The 19,643-nt window shown below is 43.3% G+C and overlaps 2 protein-coding genes across 6 annotated transcripts in view; both read right to left on the bottom strand.

Moving 5' to 3' along the window:
- The window catches only part of SQOR (sulfide quinone oxidoreductase), a 51,563-nt gene extending 45,904 nt beyond the window's left edge, over nt 1-5,659 (bottom strand). The window contains exon 1 of one of the 2 annotated variants that reach the window (XM_056572210.1): nt 5,530-5,659. In XM_056572210.1, the coding sequence (XP_056428185.1) occupies nt 5,530-5,590 (61 nt within the window). In that variant the 5' untranslated portion in view covers nt 5,591-5,659. Of the gene's footprint in view, nt 1-5,247; nt 5,390-5,529 lie in introns of those variants that run through there. The other variant, XM_056572211.1, reaches the window with a different exon arrangement.
- Nucleotides 5,660-17,558: 11,899 nt separating this feature from the next.
- The window catches only part of BLOC1S6 (biogenesis of lysosomal organelles complex 1 subunit 6), a 12,464-nt gene continuing 10,379 nt past the window's right edge, over nt 17,559-19,643 (bottom strand). For all 4 annotated transcript variants that reach the window (XR_008892484.1, XM_056572224.1, XM_056572225.1 and 1 more), the window contains one exon: nt 17,559-19,030. Coding sequence is in view for 3 of the 4 variants with exons in the window: in XM_056572224.1 (XP_056428199.1) it covers nt 18,911-19,030 (120 nt within the window). In the remaining variant the exon portion in view is untranslated. The remainder of the gene's footprint in view (nt 19,031-19,643) is intronic.

Here is a 19,643-nt window from a genome sequence, read left to right on the forward strand (position 1 = left end):
TAGCCTCAAATTAAAGGGGTATTCCAGGAAAAAACTTTTTCATATATAGCCAACTGGCTCCAGAAAGTTAAACAGATTTGTAAATTACTTCTATTAAAAAATCTTAATCCTTTCAGTACTTATGATCTTCTGAAGTTAAGGTTGTTCTTTTCTGTCTAAGTAATCTCTGATGACACCTGTCTCGGGAACCGCCCAGTTTAGAAGTAAATCCCCATAGCAAACCTCTTCTAAACTGGGCGGTTCCCGAGACATGTGTCATCAGAGATTACTTAGACAGAAAAGAACAACCTAAACTTCAGAAGCTCATAAGTACTGAAAGGATTAAGATTTTTTAATAGAAGTAATTTACAAATCTGTTTAACTTTCTGTTGATATATATATAAAAAAAGTTTTTTCCTGGATAACCCCTTTAAAGCCCATAGACTTCTATGGGATTCCGCACTCCCATTCACACTTCTGAATTTCCGCTTGCGGAAATTCAGAAATGTGAATGGGAGTGCGGAATCCCATAGAAGTCTATGGGCTTTAATTTGAGGCGGAAATTCTACCGTGTGAATAGACCCTGCTGAGCTTCTGTAGTGTGCTCTAAGAAGCAGAATTCCACCAAGGTCAATGGGATTCTGCTGAAATTCTGAGTAGAATTTACTAGTGTGCAGGGAAGATGGCAAAAATTGTGCCATTTTTTTTGTGCAACATTTTTATGCGAAGGCAAGGGTATCACATCCGGCTGTGAATTGGTGTCTGCTTGGCTGAGGTATCATAAGGAAGTATATTGCAAAATGATCATTGCAACTAGGATATTGCAAAAGCAGAAGTTGTTACTGATTAAGTAAAACAACAAAACAAAGGATTGGAGTTCTCTGGGTTAGGGTTAGAGATGAGCGAACTTACAGTAAATTTGATTCGTCACGAACTTCTCGGCTCGGCAGTTGATGACTTTTCCTGCATAAATTAGTTCAGCTTTCAGGTGCTCCGGTGGGCTGGAGACTCTTTCCTAGGACTGTATCCACCTTTTCCAGCCACCGGAGCACCTGAAGGCTGAACTAATTTACGCAGGAAAAGTCATCAACTGCCGAGCCGAGAAGTTCGTGACAAATCGAATTTACTGTAAGTTCGCTCATCTCTAGTTAGGGTGCATGCACATTCCTCAAAACCTGACTAAACATGTGTAAAAATTGTAACCCATATACGGTTGAAAACTGTATACAGTTTGAAAAATGATGTCCGGTTGCATCTGTTTTTTAAGAAAAAAACGTATACGTTTTTAACTTTTCACTCCATTTTGAATGAAGTTTCACTTGTTTGATTGAAATTCCAAGAAAAAAAAACAGTTCAAAGTCAAAAACCGGATGGTGAAAACCGTATGGAACCGTACACATACAGTTCTGTACGGTTCCCATTGACTCCCATGTTAAAAAAAAAAAAAGATTTACGGTTTAATACGGTTTTTCACCCGGACCAAAAAACGTGGTGGACTACGGTTTTGGGTACGGGTAAAAAAAACGGACAAAACCGTATAAGATGCCAAACAGACTAAACCGGATGATGCGTTTGACATACGGTTTACAATGTTAAGTCAATGCATACATTTCATACGGTTTTTAACTTAAAACTGTATATGGGAACTGTATAGCAAAAACATAGTGTGCATGTACCGTTATATGGGAAGGGGTTGGACACTTATTCAAAGTGATTCTAATAATAATAATAATAATAGTAGTGGTAGAATGTTGCTTATTATACATATTAGATGATGAGGATCAGGCTGTTTAGATCAATATATGCATTTAGTTGGGAAAAAGATTATTATAAAAAAATAAAAATAAATCATAAAAAGCATCAAGTGCAGACCATAAAGTATTAAGAAATATTGGTCTGCACGTTATTATTTTTAATATTAAAAAATGTCTTAAATAAATGCATTGTTGATCTTACTATAGACTGATCCTAATGATCTGCTGCACACATCTTATATTCATAATAACCAACACTCTACCATTATTATTAGTATTATTATTAGTATTATTATTAGTATGACTTTGAATAAGAGTCCAACCGCTTCCCATATAAACTAGAGGACTGCAATCCATAGTTTTGTTGTTTCCTTACACTTTTTCTCCCGAGGGTACAGAAGCTATACAGTACCCTCGGTTATAATAAGGGAACCACCGTTTCAGGGAGATGCACTATTTTGTCTATACCAGTGGTCTTCAACCTGCGGACCCTCCAGATGTTTCAAAACTACAACTCCCAGCATGCCCGGACAGCCAATGGCTGTCCGGGCATGCTGGGAGTTGTAGTTTTGCAACATCTGGAGGTCCGCAGGTTGAAGACCACTGGTCTATACACTGTTACAGGTTATTCGGTGTACAATTTAAAGTCATAACAAAGTAATGAATAGAAAGCATGTGGTAATATGCCGTGTTAAAGGGGTATTCCAGGCTAAAACTTTTTTTTATATATCAACTGGCTCCGGAAAGTTAAACAGATTTGTAAATTACTTCTATTAAAAAATCTTAATCCTTCCAATAGTTATTAGCTTCTGAAGTTGAGTTGCTGTTTTCTGTCTAACTGTTCTCTGATGACTCATGTCCCGGGAGCTGTGCAGTTCCTATGGGGATATTCTCCCATCATGCAAGGGATATTCTCCCATCATGCACAGCTCCCGTGACGTGACATCATCATTGAGCAGTTAGACAGAAAACTTCAGAAGCTAATAACTATTGGAAGGATTAAGATTTTTTAATAGAAGTAATTTACAAATCTGTTTAACTTTCCGGAGCCAGTATATATATCTAAAAAAAAGTTTTTGCCTGGAATACCCCTTTAAAGCAGCTGCCTAAAGATACTTTTTAGCACTATTTTTAGTGTCTGGGCATTGAAAAATAACTGTTCTGGTATAAGGGACCATTCACATTATGTTTTGGCTGTATTCTGCAGGTAAGTATGGTATTCTAGACTACTTACCATGGCTAGCCATAGGATTCAGCGGACCAAACACAGTTTACTTGTGTTATGTTGGGTCTATTTAATAAGCATTTCATTTGCAGGACTGCACTTTTATGTTCCACAAATAAGGCCCTGTTCATATGACACATGCACATCGCTCGCTGAGGGTAGGGTCACACTTTCGTATTCTGCTGTGTATATTATGCAGCTGATTTTGCTACCCATTGTCTTCGATGGGTAGGAAAATATGAAGCAGCAAACAAGCAACAAAATATGGCGCACGTGACCCTACCCTAAAGATGCCCATAGGGCTCTATAGTCAGAAGAAGTTCAAAAGTGTCCTTTTGACCTTTGTCTGCCCAGTATTCATCAGGATACTGCAAAAATAAAAAAATAAAAAAATTGGGGGTATTTCATACCTGTGGATACTTCAAAAACACACAAATCCATTAAAGGGGTACTCCGCCCCTAGACATCTTATCCCCTATCCAAAGAATAGGGTATAAGATGTCAGATCGCTGCTGGGGACCCCGGGGATCGCTGCTGCGGCACTGCGCTATCATTACTGCACAGAGCGAAATCGCTCTGCACGTAATGATGGGCAATACAGGGGCCGGAGCATCGTTACGTCACGGCTCCGCCCCTCGTGATGCCACAGCCCACCCCTTTCAATACAAGTCTATGGGAGGGGGCGTGGCAGTCATCACACCCCCTGCTATAGGCTTGCATTAAGGGGACGGGCCGTGATGTCATGAGGGGCGGAGCCATGACGTCACGCTGCTCTGGCCCCTGTATCGCCCGTCATTACGCACAGAGCGAACTCGCTCTGTGCAGTAATGATGGCGGGGTGCCGCAGGAGCGATCCCCGGGGTCCCCAGCAGCGGGGCCGCGGCGATCTAACATCTTATCCCCTATCCTTTGGATAGGGGATAAGATGCCAGGGGCGGAGTACCCCTTTAAATGGAATTTGTCTTATAGAAGTGCACATGCACCATGATGTCAGATTGTGGAAGCGGGAAGTTGGCTTAGTCTGGGTTCACATCACATTTTTGCCATACTGTTTTCAATCCGTTTTTCTAAAGAAAACCATATGGCAAAAAAACTGATGGAACAGTATGGGAAAAAGTAAACCGTATGCGTTTTAAAACCGTATACTGTTTTTAAAAGTGCATACAGTTCCGTCCGTTCTTATAAAAAGAAAACATACGTTTTTGAAAATGTTGTAAATTTTTAATGGGAGGGGTGTTGGGTGGGGACTTTAGGATGCAAATGCGCATGTGCAAAGTAAAAACCGTATACTGTTTCCCGTATGGAACCGTATACATGTGTGTTTCCCATTGACGTCCATGTTAAAACAAACGAATGCGGCTGCAGTACGGTTTTTAAACCGGAGACAAAAACGTGGTCAACCACGGTCTGGACTCCATTTTTTTTAACATGGACGTCAATGGGAAACGCACATGTATACGGTTCCATACGGGAAACAGTATACGGTTTTTACTTTGCACATGCGCATTTGCATCCTAAAGTCCCCACCCAACACCCCTCCCATTAAAAATGGACAAAATTATCAAAAACATATGTTGTTTTTTTTAAATAAAAACGGACGGAACTGTATGCGCTTTTTTAAAACAGTATACGGTTTAAAAACGCATACTATTTACTTTTTCCCATACTGTTCCATCCGTTTTTTTTTGCCATACGGTTTTCTTTAGAAAAAACGGATTGAAAACAGTATGGCAAAAATGTGGTGTGAACCCAGCCTAGGTTTGGCAGCCGCCATACATGTGAGATTACAACAGGACTCAGCACTAGAATTGGAATGGTCTTTATGGGCATTGCAATGAGATTAGTATTGCCAGGCCCGAACACTGGCGCAGAATAGCTTTGTTTATATATATATATATATATATATATATACACATATATATATATATACAACAAAAACGCAGCATGTGAACACAGCCTTATAATTCTTCACCAGTGCCACCAACCCTACTATTCTGCTACTGACTAGTCCAAACATTCCTGCACATTATTTCACATATCTGGGCTAAAGTCACAGATTAAAAGGAATGTGCTATGCTTTTAGATTCAGGAAGATAATGGGAACTACAAATGCCAGCATTCTAACCACACAAGTCATGGCATGCTGGTACTTGTAGTTCTACTTCAGTTTTACATCATTAGAAACAAGTGGTTGGCATGGAACAGATATAGGGCACTTCTCCATGCATAGAGTCGTACTAGCAGACGTATTCGTGATGCAAATACTGGAGAGTCCCAGCAGACACTTACCTGACACTTGTCTGACGTGAACACGACAACAACACAGTGTACGGGCACAAAAGACCCGGGCTGGAGCTCCGCCCACAACCCATGCTTCCTGTCGCTGTGGGCGGGGCTAGGCTGTCGCCATAACCGACATAGGTTGAGGTGGACACATGCGCAGTGGAGTTTAGTGTAAGGGACTCTAGTGTTGATTCTAGTGTAATGCGACTCTAGTGTCACCCTGTCCTTGTATTCTATGTGGTGAAAGCTCTGCTCATAGATAACATATCATTGTATGCTGTCACCTACCCTGCCAGCTATTTATAGCTGGGGACAGCAACCAGTCTGGAGCACAGAGCTTGTCACCCATCTTTCCTAGAGACCTGACTGATTCTTCTTCGAGCACCTAGTCCAGTGTTTCCAACAACCAATGTTCCTCAAGCTGTTGCAAAACTACAACTGCCAGCATGCCCGGACAGCCTTCGGCTGTCCGGGCATGCTGGCAGTTGTAGTTTTGAAACATCTGCAGGCACGCTGGTTGGGAAACACTGGGGGAGATTTATCAAAACCTGTCCAGAGGAAAAGTTGTTGTTGCCCATAGCAGCCAATCAGATCGCTTCTTTCCTTTTTAACCTCTTAAGGACCCGGGTTTTTTTTGCCGTTTTTGTATTTTCGTTTTTTCCTCCTTACCTTTAAAAAATCATAACTCTTTCAATTTTGCATCTAAAAATCCATATGATGGCTTATTTTTTGCTCCACCAATCACATAGTAATGGGAGGGGATGGTGGGGGCTAGGAGCACGTTGCTCCGTTCTGCACGCCATTTCACAGAGATCTGGCGAGCAGGACGGAGCCCCGTGCTGCCACCTTCCCCTCAGTGTGAAAAAAGTGCCCCTTGCCCCCTTTCTGTGGCCCCTTGGCACAGAAATCCCCAGGGATAGCTTTAGATTTAGGTAGGGACAGGTTAGTTTTTTTTTTCGCGTTTTCTATCGCTTTTTTGCACCCATAGGCGGTCCGTGCCACCAGTAGCAGGCGTGTGCAGCCTGTCCCACCACTGTCAGTGATTTATCACTGATCAGCGTTTTTTTGGGGGTTCAGGCGGGTGCATTTTTTCGGGGTTAAGCGTTTTTTTTATTTTATTTTTCGGGTTTTTTGTGTGGGGGTCTGTGTACAAGCCACCAGCCACTGTTCTGGGCTGAGTGGCCGGACCCCCCACTGACTTCTGCGCCCCCTGCCGCCACAAGCGCTAATCAGTGCGCACACCACTGATTGGATAAACGTTTTTTTTTTGGCGCAGGGCTTTTTTACGCTAGAAGTCCCTTTTTTGTTTTTAAAAAAAGTCCCCTTTTTATTTTTTTTCTGTTAGGGCGGGTTAGTTTAGTTAGGTTAGGTTAGGTTAGGTTAGGGAGGGTTAGGGACGTAATATCGCACCACACCACACGCAGCACACACACCAATAAAGTTTTCCCCCCACACACACACATACCCGTATCCACATTAGAGTAGGGAAATGGCCTGAAGAGCGTTTTCGGCGGAGGAGGCATATGCCATAATTGCTTCCGACACCGAGAGCGGCTCAGAGGACGATGAAGACCCCACCTTCCTTATTTCATCGTTCTCCTTATCATCTAGTTCAGATGATGAGCCACCAAGGCGGCAGAGATGCCGCCGTGCGGCGCCGCAAACCTCCTCTGCCCTTGACCCTGTGCCCCATGCTAGTATGAGTCCCCCTGGCGCTCATACTAGTGAAGCCCCCCTGCCAAGATCACTGGTACATCGTACCGGAGAACTTGACTGGGCTGAGCCAGCGGACCACGAGCCCGTGATTCCTGAGTTTGTTGGCGACTCAGGAATCAAGATTAACATCGCCGGGTTCACTGAAAAGGACTTTTTCGGTTATTTGTTCAGTGACGACTTTGTTAATCTAATGGTTACACAGACGAATCTGTATGCCCAACAGTTCGTCGCCGCTAACCCGGGCTCACTTTTAGCTAGACCCGGCGGCTGGACTCCAGTCGATGCAGCCGAAATGAGGACCTTTTGGGGCCTTGCGCTGCATATGGGTCTAGTTAAAAAACCCAGTGTCAGGCAATATTGGAGTGGGGACGTCTTTTACCAGACACCCCTCTACAGTATGGCCATGGCACGTTCCCGGTTCGAGGCCATTCGGAGATGTTTGCATCATGCTGATAATGCGGCATGTCCCCCCTGAACTGATCCCGCGTATGACCGCCTGTATAAAATCAGGCCGGTCATCAATCACTTCGGGGCCAGATTTTGGGAGGCCTATGTCCCGGGGCGGGAGGTCGCTATTGATGAGTCTCTCATCAGCTTTAAGGGGAGACTCAGCTTCCGGCAATACATCCCTACCAAGCGAGCGCGGTATGGCGTGAAGATGTATAAACTTTGCGAGAGTACCTCCGGGTACACTTGCAAGTTTATGGTGTATGAGGGACGAGATTCCCACATTGAACCCCCAGATTGTTCCCCCACTCTGGGTGTTAGCGGGAAAATCGTTTGGGGCCTTTTGCACCCACTGCTAGATAAAGGTTACCACCTTTACGTGGATAACTTTTATACTAGTATCCCTCTCTTCACATCCCTCGCCGCCAGATCCACGGTCGCTTGTGGGACAGTCCGGAAGAATAAAAGAGGCCTTCCTTCCTATCCCCTGCAGACTCCTATCCCCCAGGGTGAGTCCCGTGCCTTTTCCCATGAGAACCTGTTGTTGGTCCGGTATAAGGACAAGAGGGATTTCCTTATGCTCACCACAATTCATGGGAATGGCAGCACCCCTGTCCCTGTGCGAGGTGCCGTGGGACCGGTCCTCAAGCCCGATTGTATGCTGGACTACAATCGGTATATGGGGGGAGTTGATCTTTCTGATCAAGTCCTCAAGCCATATAATGCCATGCGCAAAACACGGGTATGGTATAAAAAGGTTGCGGTCTACATGCTACAGGTTGCCATGTACAACGCTTTTGTACTGTACAAGTACGCTGGCAACACAGGGACATACCTGCAGTTCCAAGAGGAAGTTCTAAAAGCCCTCATGTTTGGTGACCGCCAAAGAGCGGGTCAGAGCACCTCTGGAACTTCAGGTCCCTGGATCGTCCCCGGCCAACACTTTCCAGGTGTGATCCCCCACACTGGAAAGAAGGGACGATCTCAGAAGAAATGCAGAGTGTGTCGCAAGAGGGGGATTCGGAAGGACACCACCACTCAATGCGACACTTGCCCCGATCATCCGGGCCTCTGCATAAGCTGCTTCAGGGAGTATCACACTTCCATGGAGTACTAAATTTTCCATCCTTTGCCCTAGTTTTCATTCCCCAAAATTCGACTCCAATGTACCAGTCCAGAGTACATTGTCTTCCAAATTTTATACCAACCCCCCCCCCCCCCCCAAAAAAAAAAAAAGAAAAAAAACACCCAATACCCCCAATCTCTTTTTTATTTCTTCTTCCTAAAAAATGGGTCATGGGACACAGAGTTAACAGCATTGGAGGTTTGCAGTTGCCTCAAATGTGCAACGCTCTCTCCCCACCTGAGCGGGTTGCGCATTTGAGGTAACAGAATAGGGACGGCCCCACACATCCCCTTCCCAGAATGATGATTCAGAGTATAGGGTTTGGGGCGGGCATCATTTTTACTTTTGGCTGTACTCTGGGTCATCATTCTGGGAAAATAATTGGCATATCAGTACTAAAATTGCAATTTTCTCCCCCCCCCATAGTACACTTCATCCATTACTGGAAAATAAATGAAGGGAACACCCGTCTGTTCCAAATCTCCACTTTACCCTATACACCTTCCCTAGGGGGTGTACTGTTTGTAATAGGTTCACATGTGGGTGTTCCTTTCTTGTATTTTCCTCTGAATGTATGTAACTGTTAGGTCCGTAACAAACATCCGCCTCAAATGCGAAGAGTTCTCGCTCATGAGCTCTGTCGTATTTCCAGGCGACAATTCGGAGTCACATGTTAGTTGTTTCAAGAAAAATTAAGCAGAGCATAGGTTGAAAATTGCAATTTTCATAAGCTACCCTTCATCCATTCCTGGAAAATAAATTTAGGAAACACCCGTGAGTTCAAAATGTCCTCTTTACCCCTATATTCCTCAGGGTGGGTACTTTCTGTAATGGTGTCACATGTGGGTGTTTCATTTTTGTATTTTCCTCTGAATGTATGTAACCGTCAGCTACTGATATGCCATAGGCCACAAATACAAAGTGACTTCTATGACTTCTGAGCCTTGTTGTGCGCCCGCCCAGCACGTTACCCCATATGGGGATGTATTTTTATAGTCAGGGGAAAAAGCCCTCCAAAATTTGTAACCCAATTCCTCATATTACCCCTTGTGAAAATGTAAAAAATTGGGTAACCCCAGCATTTTATTGTAAAAGACTCAAATTTTTCAATTTATGGCCAACTTTTCAAAAAACCTGTGAGGTGTTGTTTCCCACTGTACCCCTTGTTATGTTCATTGAGAGGTGTAGTTTCTAAAATGGTGTCACATGTTTTTTTTTTTTTTTCTGTGGGGGGCTTTATAAATGCACATGACCCCCGACTTCAATTTCAACAAAATTTTCACTCCTTCTATTCTGAGCATTGTAGTGCGTCCACAGAGCAATTTACATCCACATATGGGGTATTTTTTTTCTCAGACAAAATTGTTCTTCAAATTTTGGGGGCCTTTTGCCCTATTACCCAATGTGAAAATGAAACATTTGGGGTAACACTATCAATATAGTGCAAAAAAATTAAATTTTTCACTTTTACGTCCCACTGTTCAAAAAACCTGTGAGGTGTAAGTACTCACTGTAACACTGTTACATACCCCGAGGGGTCTAGTTTCCAAAATGGTATGCCATGGGGGTTTTTCTTTGCTGTCCTGGCACCACAGGGGCTTCCTAAATGCGGCATGCCCCCAGAGCAAAATTAGCTTCCAAACAACCAAAATGTGACTCCTTCTCTTCTGAGACCTGTAGTGCGCCAGCAGAGCACTTTTCACCCCCATATGGGGTGTTTTCTGAATTGGGAGAAATTGGGCTTCAAATTTTGGGGGGGTATTTTCTGCTTTAACCCTTTGTAAAAATGTAAAATTTTTGGGAAACCAAGCATTTTAGGTAAAAAAATTTTTTTCTTTTACATATGCCAAAGTCGTGAAACCTCTGTGGGGTATTAAGGTTCACTTTACCCCTTGTTACGTTCCCCAAGGGGTCGTTTCCAAAATGGTATGCCATGTGGTTTTTTTTTACAGTCCTGGCACCATAGGGGCTTCCTAAATGCGGCATGCCCCCAGAGCAAAATTTGTAACTCCTTCTCTTCTGAGATCTGTAGTGCGCCAGCAGAGCACTTTTCACCCACATATGGGGTGTTTTCTGAATTGGGAGAAATTGGGCTTCAAATTTTGGGGGGTATTTTCTGCTTTAACCCTTTGTAAAAATGTTAAATCTTTTAGAAACCAAGCATTTTAGGTAAAAAATATATATTTCTTTTTACATATGCAAAAGTCGTGAAACCCCTGTGGGGTATTAAGGTTCACTTTACCCCTTGTTACGTTCCCCAAGGGGTCTAGTTTCCAAAATGGTATGCCATGTGTTTTTTTTTTGCTGTCCTGGCACCATAGGGGCTTCCTAAATGCGGCATGCCCCCAGAGCAAAATTTGCTTCCAAAAAGCCAAATGTGACTCCTTCACTTCTGAGACCTGTAGTGCGCCAGCAGAGCACTTTTCACCCCCATATGGGGTGTTTTCTGAATCGGGAGAAATTGGGATTCAAATTTTTGGGGGTATTTTCTGCTTTATCCCTTTGTAAAAATGTAAAATTTTTGAGAAACCAAGCATTTTAGGTAAAATATATATAAATATTTGTTTACATATGCAAAAGTCGTGAAACCCCTGTGGGGTATTAAGGTTCACTTTACCCCTTGTTATGTTCCCCAAGGGGTATAGTTTCCAAAATGGTATGCCATGTGTTTTTTTTTTTGCTGTCCTGGCACCATAGGGGCTTCCTAAATGCGGCATGCCCCCAGAGCAAAATTTGCTTCCAAAAAGCCAAATGTGACTCCTTCTCTTCTGAGACCTGTAGTGTGCCAGCAAAGCACTTTTCACCCCGATATGGGGTGTTTTCTGAATCGGGAGAAATTGGGCTTCAAATTTTGCGGGGTATTTTCTGCTTTAACCCTTTGTAAAAAATGTAAAATTTTTGAGAAACCAAGCATTTTAGGTAAAAAATATATATATTTTTTTACATATGCAAAAGTCGTGAAACCCCTGTGGGGTATTAAGGTTCACTTTACCACCTGTTACGTTCCCCAAGGGGTCTAGTTTCCAAAATGGTATACCATGTGTTTTTTTTGCCAGCATGGGTTTACTAAGGATAGAAGTTGTCAAACCAATCTAATTTGCTTTTATGAAGAGGTGAGTAGAAGCCTTGACAGAGGAATGGCTGTGGATATAGTGTTTCTGGATTTTGCTAAAGCATTTGATACGGTCCCTCATAGACGTCTGACAGGTAAGTTAAGGTCTTTGGGTTTGGAAATTTTAGTTTGTAACTGGATTGAACACTGGCTCATGGATCGTACCCAGAGAGTGGTGGTCAATGATTCGTACTCTGATTGGTCCCCGGTTATTAGTGGTGTACCCCAAGGTTCAGTACTGGGACCGCTGTTGTTTAATTTATTTATCAATGATATAGAGGATGGTATTAACAGCTCTGTTTCTATCTTTGCAGATGACACCAAGCTTTGTAGCACGGTACAGTCTATAGAGGATGTGCATAAGTTACAAGATAACTTGGATAGACTAAGTGTCTGGGCATCCACTTGGCAAATGAGGTTCAATGTGGATAAATGTAAAGTTATGCATCTGGGTACTAATAACCTGCATGCGTCGTATGTCTTAGGGGGGATTAAACTGGCAGAGTCACTGGTAGAGAAGGATCTGGGTGTACTTGTAGATCACAGACTACAGAATAGCATGCAATGTCAGGCTGCTGCTTCCAAAGCCAGCAGGATATTGTCATGTATCAAAAGAGGCATGGACTCAAGGGACAGGGACATAGTACTCCCCCTTTATAAAGCATTGGTACGGCCTCACCTGGAATATGCTGTTCAGTTTTGGTCGCCTGTTCATAAAAGGGACACTGTGGAGCTGGAAAGGGTGCAGAGACGCTCGACTAAACTAATATGGGGCATGGAATATCTTAGCTATGAAAGGAGTTACAATTGTTTAGTCTTGAGAAGAGACGTTTAAGGGGGGATATGATAAACGTATATAAGTATATAAATGGCCCATACAAAAAATATGGAGAAAAACTGTTCCAGGTTAAACCCCCCCAAAGGACGAGGGGGCACTCCCTCCGTCTGGAGAAGAAAAGGTTTAGTCTAAAGGGGCGACACGTCTTCTTTACCGTGAGGACTGTGAATTTATGGAACGGTCTACCTCAGGAACTGGTCACAGCAGGAACAATTAACAGCTTTAAAACAGGGTTAGATACATTCCTGGAACAAAATAACATTAATGCTTATGCAGAATTATAAAACTACATCCCTTTCCCTTATCCCCTTACACCCTTCCCTTCAATCCCCTGGTTGGACTTGATGGATGTATGTCTTTTTTCAACCATACTAACTATGTAACTATGTAACTATGTTTTGACACCCTAGGGGCTTCCTAAAGGTGACATGCCCCCCAAAAACCATTTCAGAAAAATGTTCTCTCCAAAATCCCCTTGTCGCTCTTTCCCTTCTGAGCCCTCTACTGCGCCCGCCGAACACTTTACATAGACATATGAGGTATGTGCTTACTTGAGAGAAATTGGGGTACAAATATAAGTATAAATTTTCTCCTTTTACCCCTTGCAAAAATTCAAAAATTGGGTCTACAAGAACATGCGAGTGTAAAAAATGAAGATTTAGAATTTTCTCCTTCACTTTGCTGCTATTCCTGTGAAACACCTAAAGGGTTAAAACCCTGACTGAATGTCATTTTGAATACTTTGGGGGGTGTAGGTTTTATAATGGGGTCATTTGTGGGGTATTTCTAAGATGAAGACCCTTCAAATCCACTTCAAAACTGAACTGGTCCCTGAAAAATATCAAGTTTGAAAATTTTGTGAAAAATTTGAAAATTGCTGCTGAACTTTGAAGCCCTCTGGTGTCTTCCAAAAGTAAAAACACGTCAATTTTATGATGCAAACATAAAGTAGACATATTGTATATGTGATCCAAAAAAAATATATTTGGAATATCCATTTTCCTTACAAGCAGAGAGCTTCAAAGTTAGAAAAATGCAAAATTTTCATTTTTTCATCAAATTTGGGGATTTTTCACCAAGAAAGGATGCAAGTTACCACAAAATTTTACCACTATGTTAAAGTAGACTATGTCACGAAAAAACAATCTCGGAATCAGATTGATAACTAAAAGCATTCCAGAGTTATTAATGTTTAAAGTGACAGTGGTCAGAATTGCAAAAAAGGGCTCAGTCCTTAAAGGGGTAGTCCAGTGGTGAAAAACGTATCCCCTATCCTAAGGATAGGAGATAAGTTTGAGATCGCGGGGGGTCCGACCACTGGGGCCCCCTGCGATCTCTCTGTACAGGGCCCCGGCTCTCCGGCCAGATAGCGGGTGTCGACCCCCGCACGAAGCGGCGGCCGACACGCCCCCTCAATACATCTCAATGGCAGAGCCGGAGATTGCCAAAGGCAGCGCTTCGGCTCTGCCATAGAGTTGTATTGAGGGGGGTGTTGGCCGCCACTTCGTGCGGAGGTCGACACGCCCTCTTCCCGCGGGCTGTCGGGGCTCCGTACAGGAGATCGCGGGGGGCCCCAGCAGTCGGACCCCCCGCGATCTGCAACTTATCCCCTATCCTTAAGATAGGGGATAAGTTGTTCACCACTGAGTCACCACTGGACTACTCCTTTAAGGGGTTATTTTTCCGCGTATGGGGCGGTATGAGGGCTCATTTTTTGCACCATGATCAGAAGTTTTTAGCGGTACTATTTTTGCATTGATAGGATTCATTGATCGCTTTTTATTAATTTTCATGATATAAAAAGTGACCAAAAACTCACTATTTTGGACTTTGGAATTTTTTTGCGCATACACGATTGACCGTGCGGTTTAATTAACGATATATTTTTATAATTCGGACATTGGACATTTCCGTATGCGGCGATACCACATATGTTTATTTTTATTTACACCTTTTTTTTTTTTTATGGGAAAAGGGGGGTGATTCAAACTTTTGTTAGGGAAAGGTAATGATAATGATCTTTATTCACTTTTTTTCCACTTTTTTTTTTCCCAGCGTTATAGCTTCCATAGGGGGCTATAACACTGCACACACTGATCTTTTACATTGATCACTGGTTTCTCATAGGAAACCAGTGATCGATGATTCTGCCGCTTGACTGCTCATGCCTGGATCTCAGGCACTGAGCAGTCATTCGGCGATCGGACACCAGGAGGCAAGGTAAGGGACCCTTCTGCTGTGTCACAGCTGTTCGGGATGCCGCAATTTCGCCGCGGACATCCTGCAATGATTTACTTTCACTTTAGACGTGACGTTCAACTTTGAACGCCGCGTCTAAAGGGTTAATAGCATGCAGCACCACGATCAGTGCCGCACGCTATTAGCCACTGGTCCCGTGGCTAAAGGGGTTAAAGAGGCCTGTGAAAAACGAAAGACGTGATCTGATTGGTTGCTATGGGCAACTCACTGTACACCATTGACAGTGCGGTTTAATTAACAATATATTTTTATAGTTCGGACATTTACGCACGCGGTGATACCACATATGTTTATTTTTATTTACACAGTTTTTTTTTTTAATGGGAAAAGGGGGGTGATTCAAACTTTTATTGGGGAAAGGGTTAAATCACATTTATTAATTTTTTTTTCTCACTTTTTTTGTGTGCAATGTTATAGCCTCCATAGGGGCCTATAACATGCAATACACTGATTGCCAGCACTGATCAATGCTATGCCATGTGCTTGACTGCTCCTGCCTGGATCTTAGACATGGAGCAGTCATTTGGCGATCGGACACAGAGTAGACAGGTAGGGATCCTCCTCGTGTCCTAACAGCTTATCGGGACACCGCGGTTTGATTGAGCTGCCGGGAAGCTTTTAGTTTTACTTTAGACGTGGCGATCAACTTGTCTAAAGGGTTAATACCAGACATCACTGCGATCGGTGATGTCCGGTATTAGCGACGGGTCCCGGGACCGACCCGCTATGACGCCCGCCCTGCATCCCCAAGAGGTTAATACAACTGATGCCAGAAAGTTAAAGGAGATATGCAGCTTTTCCCATACAGCAGAAACAAAAGATATATAACTCTCCAATATACTTGCGTTTTCTGTCTTTCACAGTTCATCTGTAATTCCTTCCTGAGCTGTGTACAGGAAGCTCAGAAGTTCTTCCAGCTAGTGTGACTTTTGAGCCCATAGAACTACATTCAGGGCCAGCCTTAGGGGTGTGCGAGCTGTGCGGCCGCACAGGGCGCCATAGCAACAGGGGCGCCGGGTAGCCGACACAGCTCGCAGTGTAACGGGCCGGCCAAAGATGGGAAGAAGCCATAGGCGTGCGCACGGGGGGGGATCCGCGGCCGCCACTAAGCAGCCCGCAGGGGCCCCCCGTCACATTCTGGACATCCCTGTGTCCCGAAAGATCTTTTCAGGACACAAGGATGTCTCGTTATCTCTCTGCGGCACCCCCCCATGTTAACTTTAAAAGCACTGGGGCCGCCGGGAGATAGGGCACGCAGGGATGTCACTGACGTCCCGTGCGCCCATAGCAACAGCAGAGCGGAGCAGCGAGGAAAAAGAAGTGCGTGCGCATGGTAAGTTACCTGTATGTTGTACGTCATCTTCAGTGTTCCAACCACCACTCCTCCGATCCCAGGACCTACTGCTATGGTCTATAGGCCATAGCAGTAGATCGTGACCCGGAGCGGTGGTCGGAACACTGAAGTGGGGCAGTACACAGACATACAGCCTCCAGCCATATACTGTATATGGCTGGAGGCTGTTTGTCTGTGGGGGAACTGTACTGCACCTAATGTATGGAACTATACTGCCAACCTAATGTGGGAGAACTATACTGCACCTAATGTGGAAGAACTATACTGCACCTGATGTGGGGAACTATACTGCCAACCTAATGTGGGGAACTATACTGCACCTAATGTGGGGAACTATACTGCCAACCTAATGTGAAGAGCTATACTGCACCTAATGTGGGGGAACTATACTGCACCTAATGTGGAGAACTATACTGCACCTAATGTGGGGAACTATACTGCCAACCTAATGTGGAGAGCTATACTGCACCTAATGTGGGAGAACTATACTGCACCTAATGTGGAGAACTATACGGCACCTAATGTGGGGAACTATACGGCACCTAATGTGGAGGAACTATACTGCACCTAATGTGGGGGAACTATACTGCACCTAATGTGGGGGAACTATATGGCACCTAATGTGGGGGAACTGTACTGCACCTAATGTGTGGAACTATACTGCCAACCTAATGTGGAGAGCTATACCGCACCTAATGTGGGGAAACTATACTGCACCTAATGTGGAGAAACTATACTGAACCTAATGTGGGGAACTATATGGCACCTAATGTGGAGACCTATACTGCCAACCTAATGTGGAGAACTATACTGCCAACCTAATGTGGAGAGCTATGCTGCACCTAATGTGGAGAACTATACTGCACCTAATGTGGGGGAAATATACTGCACCTAATGTGGGGAACTATACTGCACCTAATGTGGAGAGCTATACTGCACCTAATGTGGGGGAACTATACTGCATCTGATTAAGGGGGGCAAGGGACTGGTGAAGGGTGACATGGGACTGATTAAGGGGGCAGGGGACTGATTAAATATAAAAAAAAAAGCTAGACTAGAAAAAAAGTAAAAAATAAAATCCATCTATTTTGCATGCGCATATATTATCTACTAGTCTATAGTGCAATAAGTCCTATGTGTCTGCAGTCCTCCTCATAGTACAGTAACCTGTAAAGTATATATACTTAACCAGGAAGATATATACTTTGATTGCTGTACTGACACTATAATGCTGGAGACATATAGGGCTTATTTATTGCCCAAACACCTTGTAAAATGTAAAAAAAAATACTACTACCCTCCTTCTGATTACTATAAATATGTGAAGACATATAGTGCTTATGTTGAAGAACTTGTAGTCTAGTAGATAGTATATGCAATGTAAGATTTGAGTGTGGTGTACACTGAGCAGCAGCCCAGAGGAAAAGCTTTAGAACATACAGAAGAAATGCTGACATACACAGAATTATTGTGTTACCATGAAGCATCATTTATTTCAGGCAGAGTATTTACATACTAATGGATTGTTTTCTATGCCCCCCACCAGACAGACATAAGGAAATATACAGAGAGTCTAATTACTGAACTAAACTAGAAAGATTAACCTGTAATAGCCAAAATAAAAATGGCTGCATCTAGGGTATGAGTTTAAGAAAGTGTGCCACCTAGGCTGAGTTCACACTATGGAATAGATGACTGGAATTTCAGGCAGAGATCCAATGGGCAGCACTAGGACCACGTAGCTGTCCCCAGAGATGGCAATGCATTTCTGAACATATCTGCTAAAAGAATGGGTTCACATGAGTATTCTTTCAGCAGATCCACTCAGAAATGCATTGCCATCTATGGAGACGGCAATGAAGTCTGCGCAGTCCTAGCGAAGCCCTCTGAATCTTTAGCAGAGATTCCGTGGTGTGAACCCAGCCCTAACATTCAAGCAGGGAACCAAAAGTCCCAGGAGGTAAAGGATGATGATATTTGGTTAGGTTAATGAGCTAGCTGTAAATTACATCAAAACTAAATTTGTCTTCATATAGCCTGAAATGGTAAGGGTTCATTTACACTAAGCAATCTCCGCCTGGAGATATTCTGGGTATAGATTTTGTCTGGAGCGGGTGCCGGAAAAACAAGCCGGCCACAGGAACATTAGGAAATGTGCCATCTCGGTGCGGATTCCGCCAAAAGCATAAACTTTCTTCTTTAAGCTGGGATTTGTGAATGGTGCAGCATAATAGGGCTGCTGCACTATAATTTCTGTGCAGGATTCTGCTTGAAACATAGTGTGAATGAGTCCTAATTGTCTGAAGACTTGAACCTAGAATTAGAAATAATGTTTGTATAAAGTAGCACATTCTCATGCCTTTATACGATTGTGTACCTTGGCATAACTTCACCTTTATCTAAATCTGTCATTGAAGAAGTGAAGCAAATATCTGAAAATTAGTTTATGGCTCAGAAAAGACTTTCACATGCAGATGAGCTTGTACCATGTGGAATGCAGAACTCACCGTGGAAAAAGGGCGTTCCACCAACTATTTTATAAGACTGTAGTCCTATAATGGAGTAAATTCTAGCTGGCCACTAGGTGGTGCAAAGTAAACATGATACACATTACACAGTAAAAGAAATAATCATAAGTAAATATAAATAAAACTATGATCTTAAAATTTTCATCTATAAACATAATATAATACACAACACAGAGGACAAGGCAGAGCAGTTTTCATAGTTCATAAGGGTCTTCGGAGTCTATTGAAGTTGATTGAGGATGTGGATTAAGCATTACAGATCAGAACAGACTGCAGTATATTGGACTTTTCATGTCCTTTTTGCCGGCTTAGCCGTTAACTGTTTTTCTCGTTCAAGCTCCCGCTCTCGCTGCTGTTCTTGTTTTAGGTTTTCCTCCTGCTTTTTCTGTTGGAGCTTCAATGCTCTTTTCTGCAATAAAATGAGACTATCATCAGCATCATCACCTTGTAACAGACACACTTTTGATAAAGACAACCCCTATACATATGTCCCTCTTGGGAAACTCCTTATGTGTTACATGGATCCATAGACACCCACATATACACAAAAGGTAAAAAGTATGCCCTTTTGGCATCAGTTCTGGACTTATGTGGCAGGGTCTGCTGCATGAAAAAGGGCAGACCTCCATGCTATTTAAATTGAGCTGTTCCCCTAAAAAAAATAAAAAAATAAAAATAAAAATTACAGATGCACCAGAGTACTAGCGTCCATCATAATTAGGTATCGGGAACTACCATATGTCCGATGGACACTGCTGATGTAATGTGAAAAGAGTGGCTGACTTAAGCCATCCAACATTACATTTTTGCCCATCTCCCACATCATCAGGATGCGCTCACGGGGTGTGGATTAGCACAATGTGCAACCAAGAGGAGGGGGGGGGGGCGGGCTTTGCCACCTTCCTCCAGAATCCGAAGTAAGACTGACGGCAGAGGACCCGTCTGCAGATCGCAACACAGGAGGTGATGTCGGACACTTTAGAGGATGCTGACTTAGCGAAAACAAAAACTTTATAAAGTAC

The sequence above is a fragment of the Hyla sarda genome, chromosome 4 (assembly GCF_029499605.1).
Source record: "Hyla sarda isolate aHylSar1 chromosome 4, aHylSar1.hap1, whole genome shotgun sequence".
Taxonomy (NCBI): domain Eukaryota; kingdom Metazoa; phylum Chordata; class Amphibia; order Anura; family Hylidae; genus Hyla; species Hyla sarda.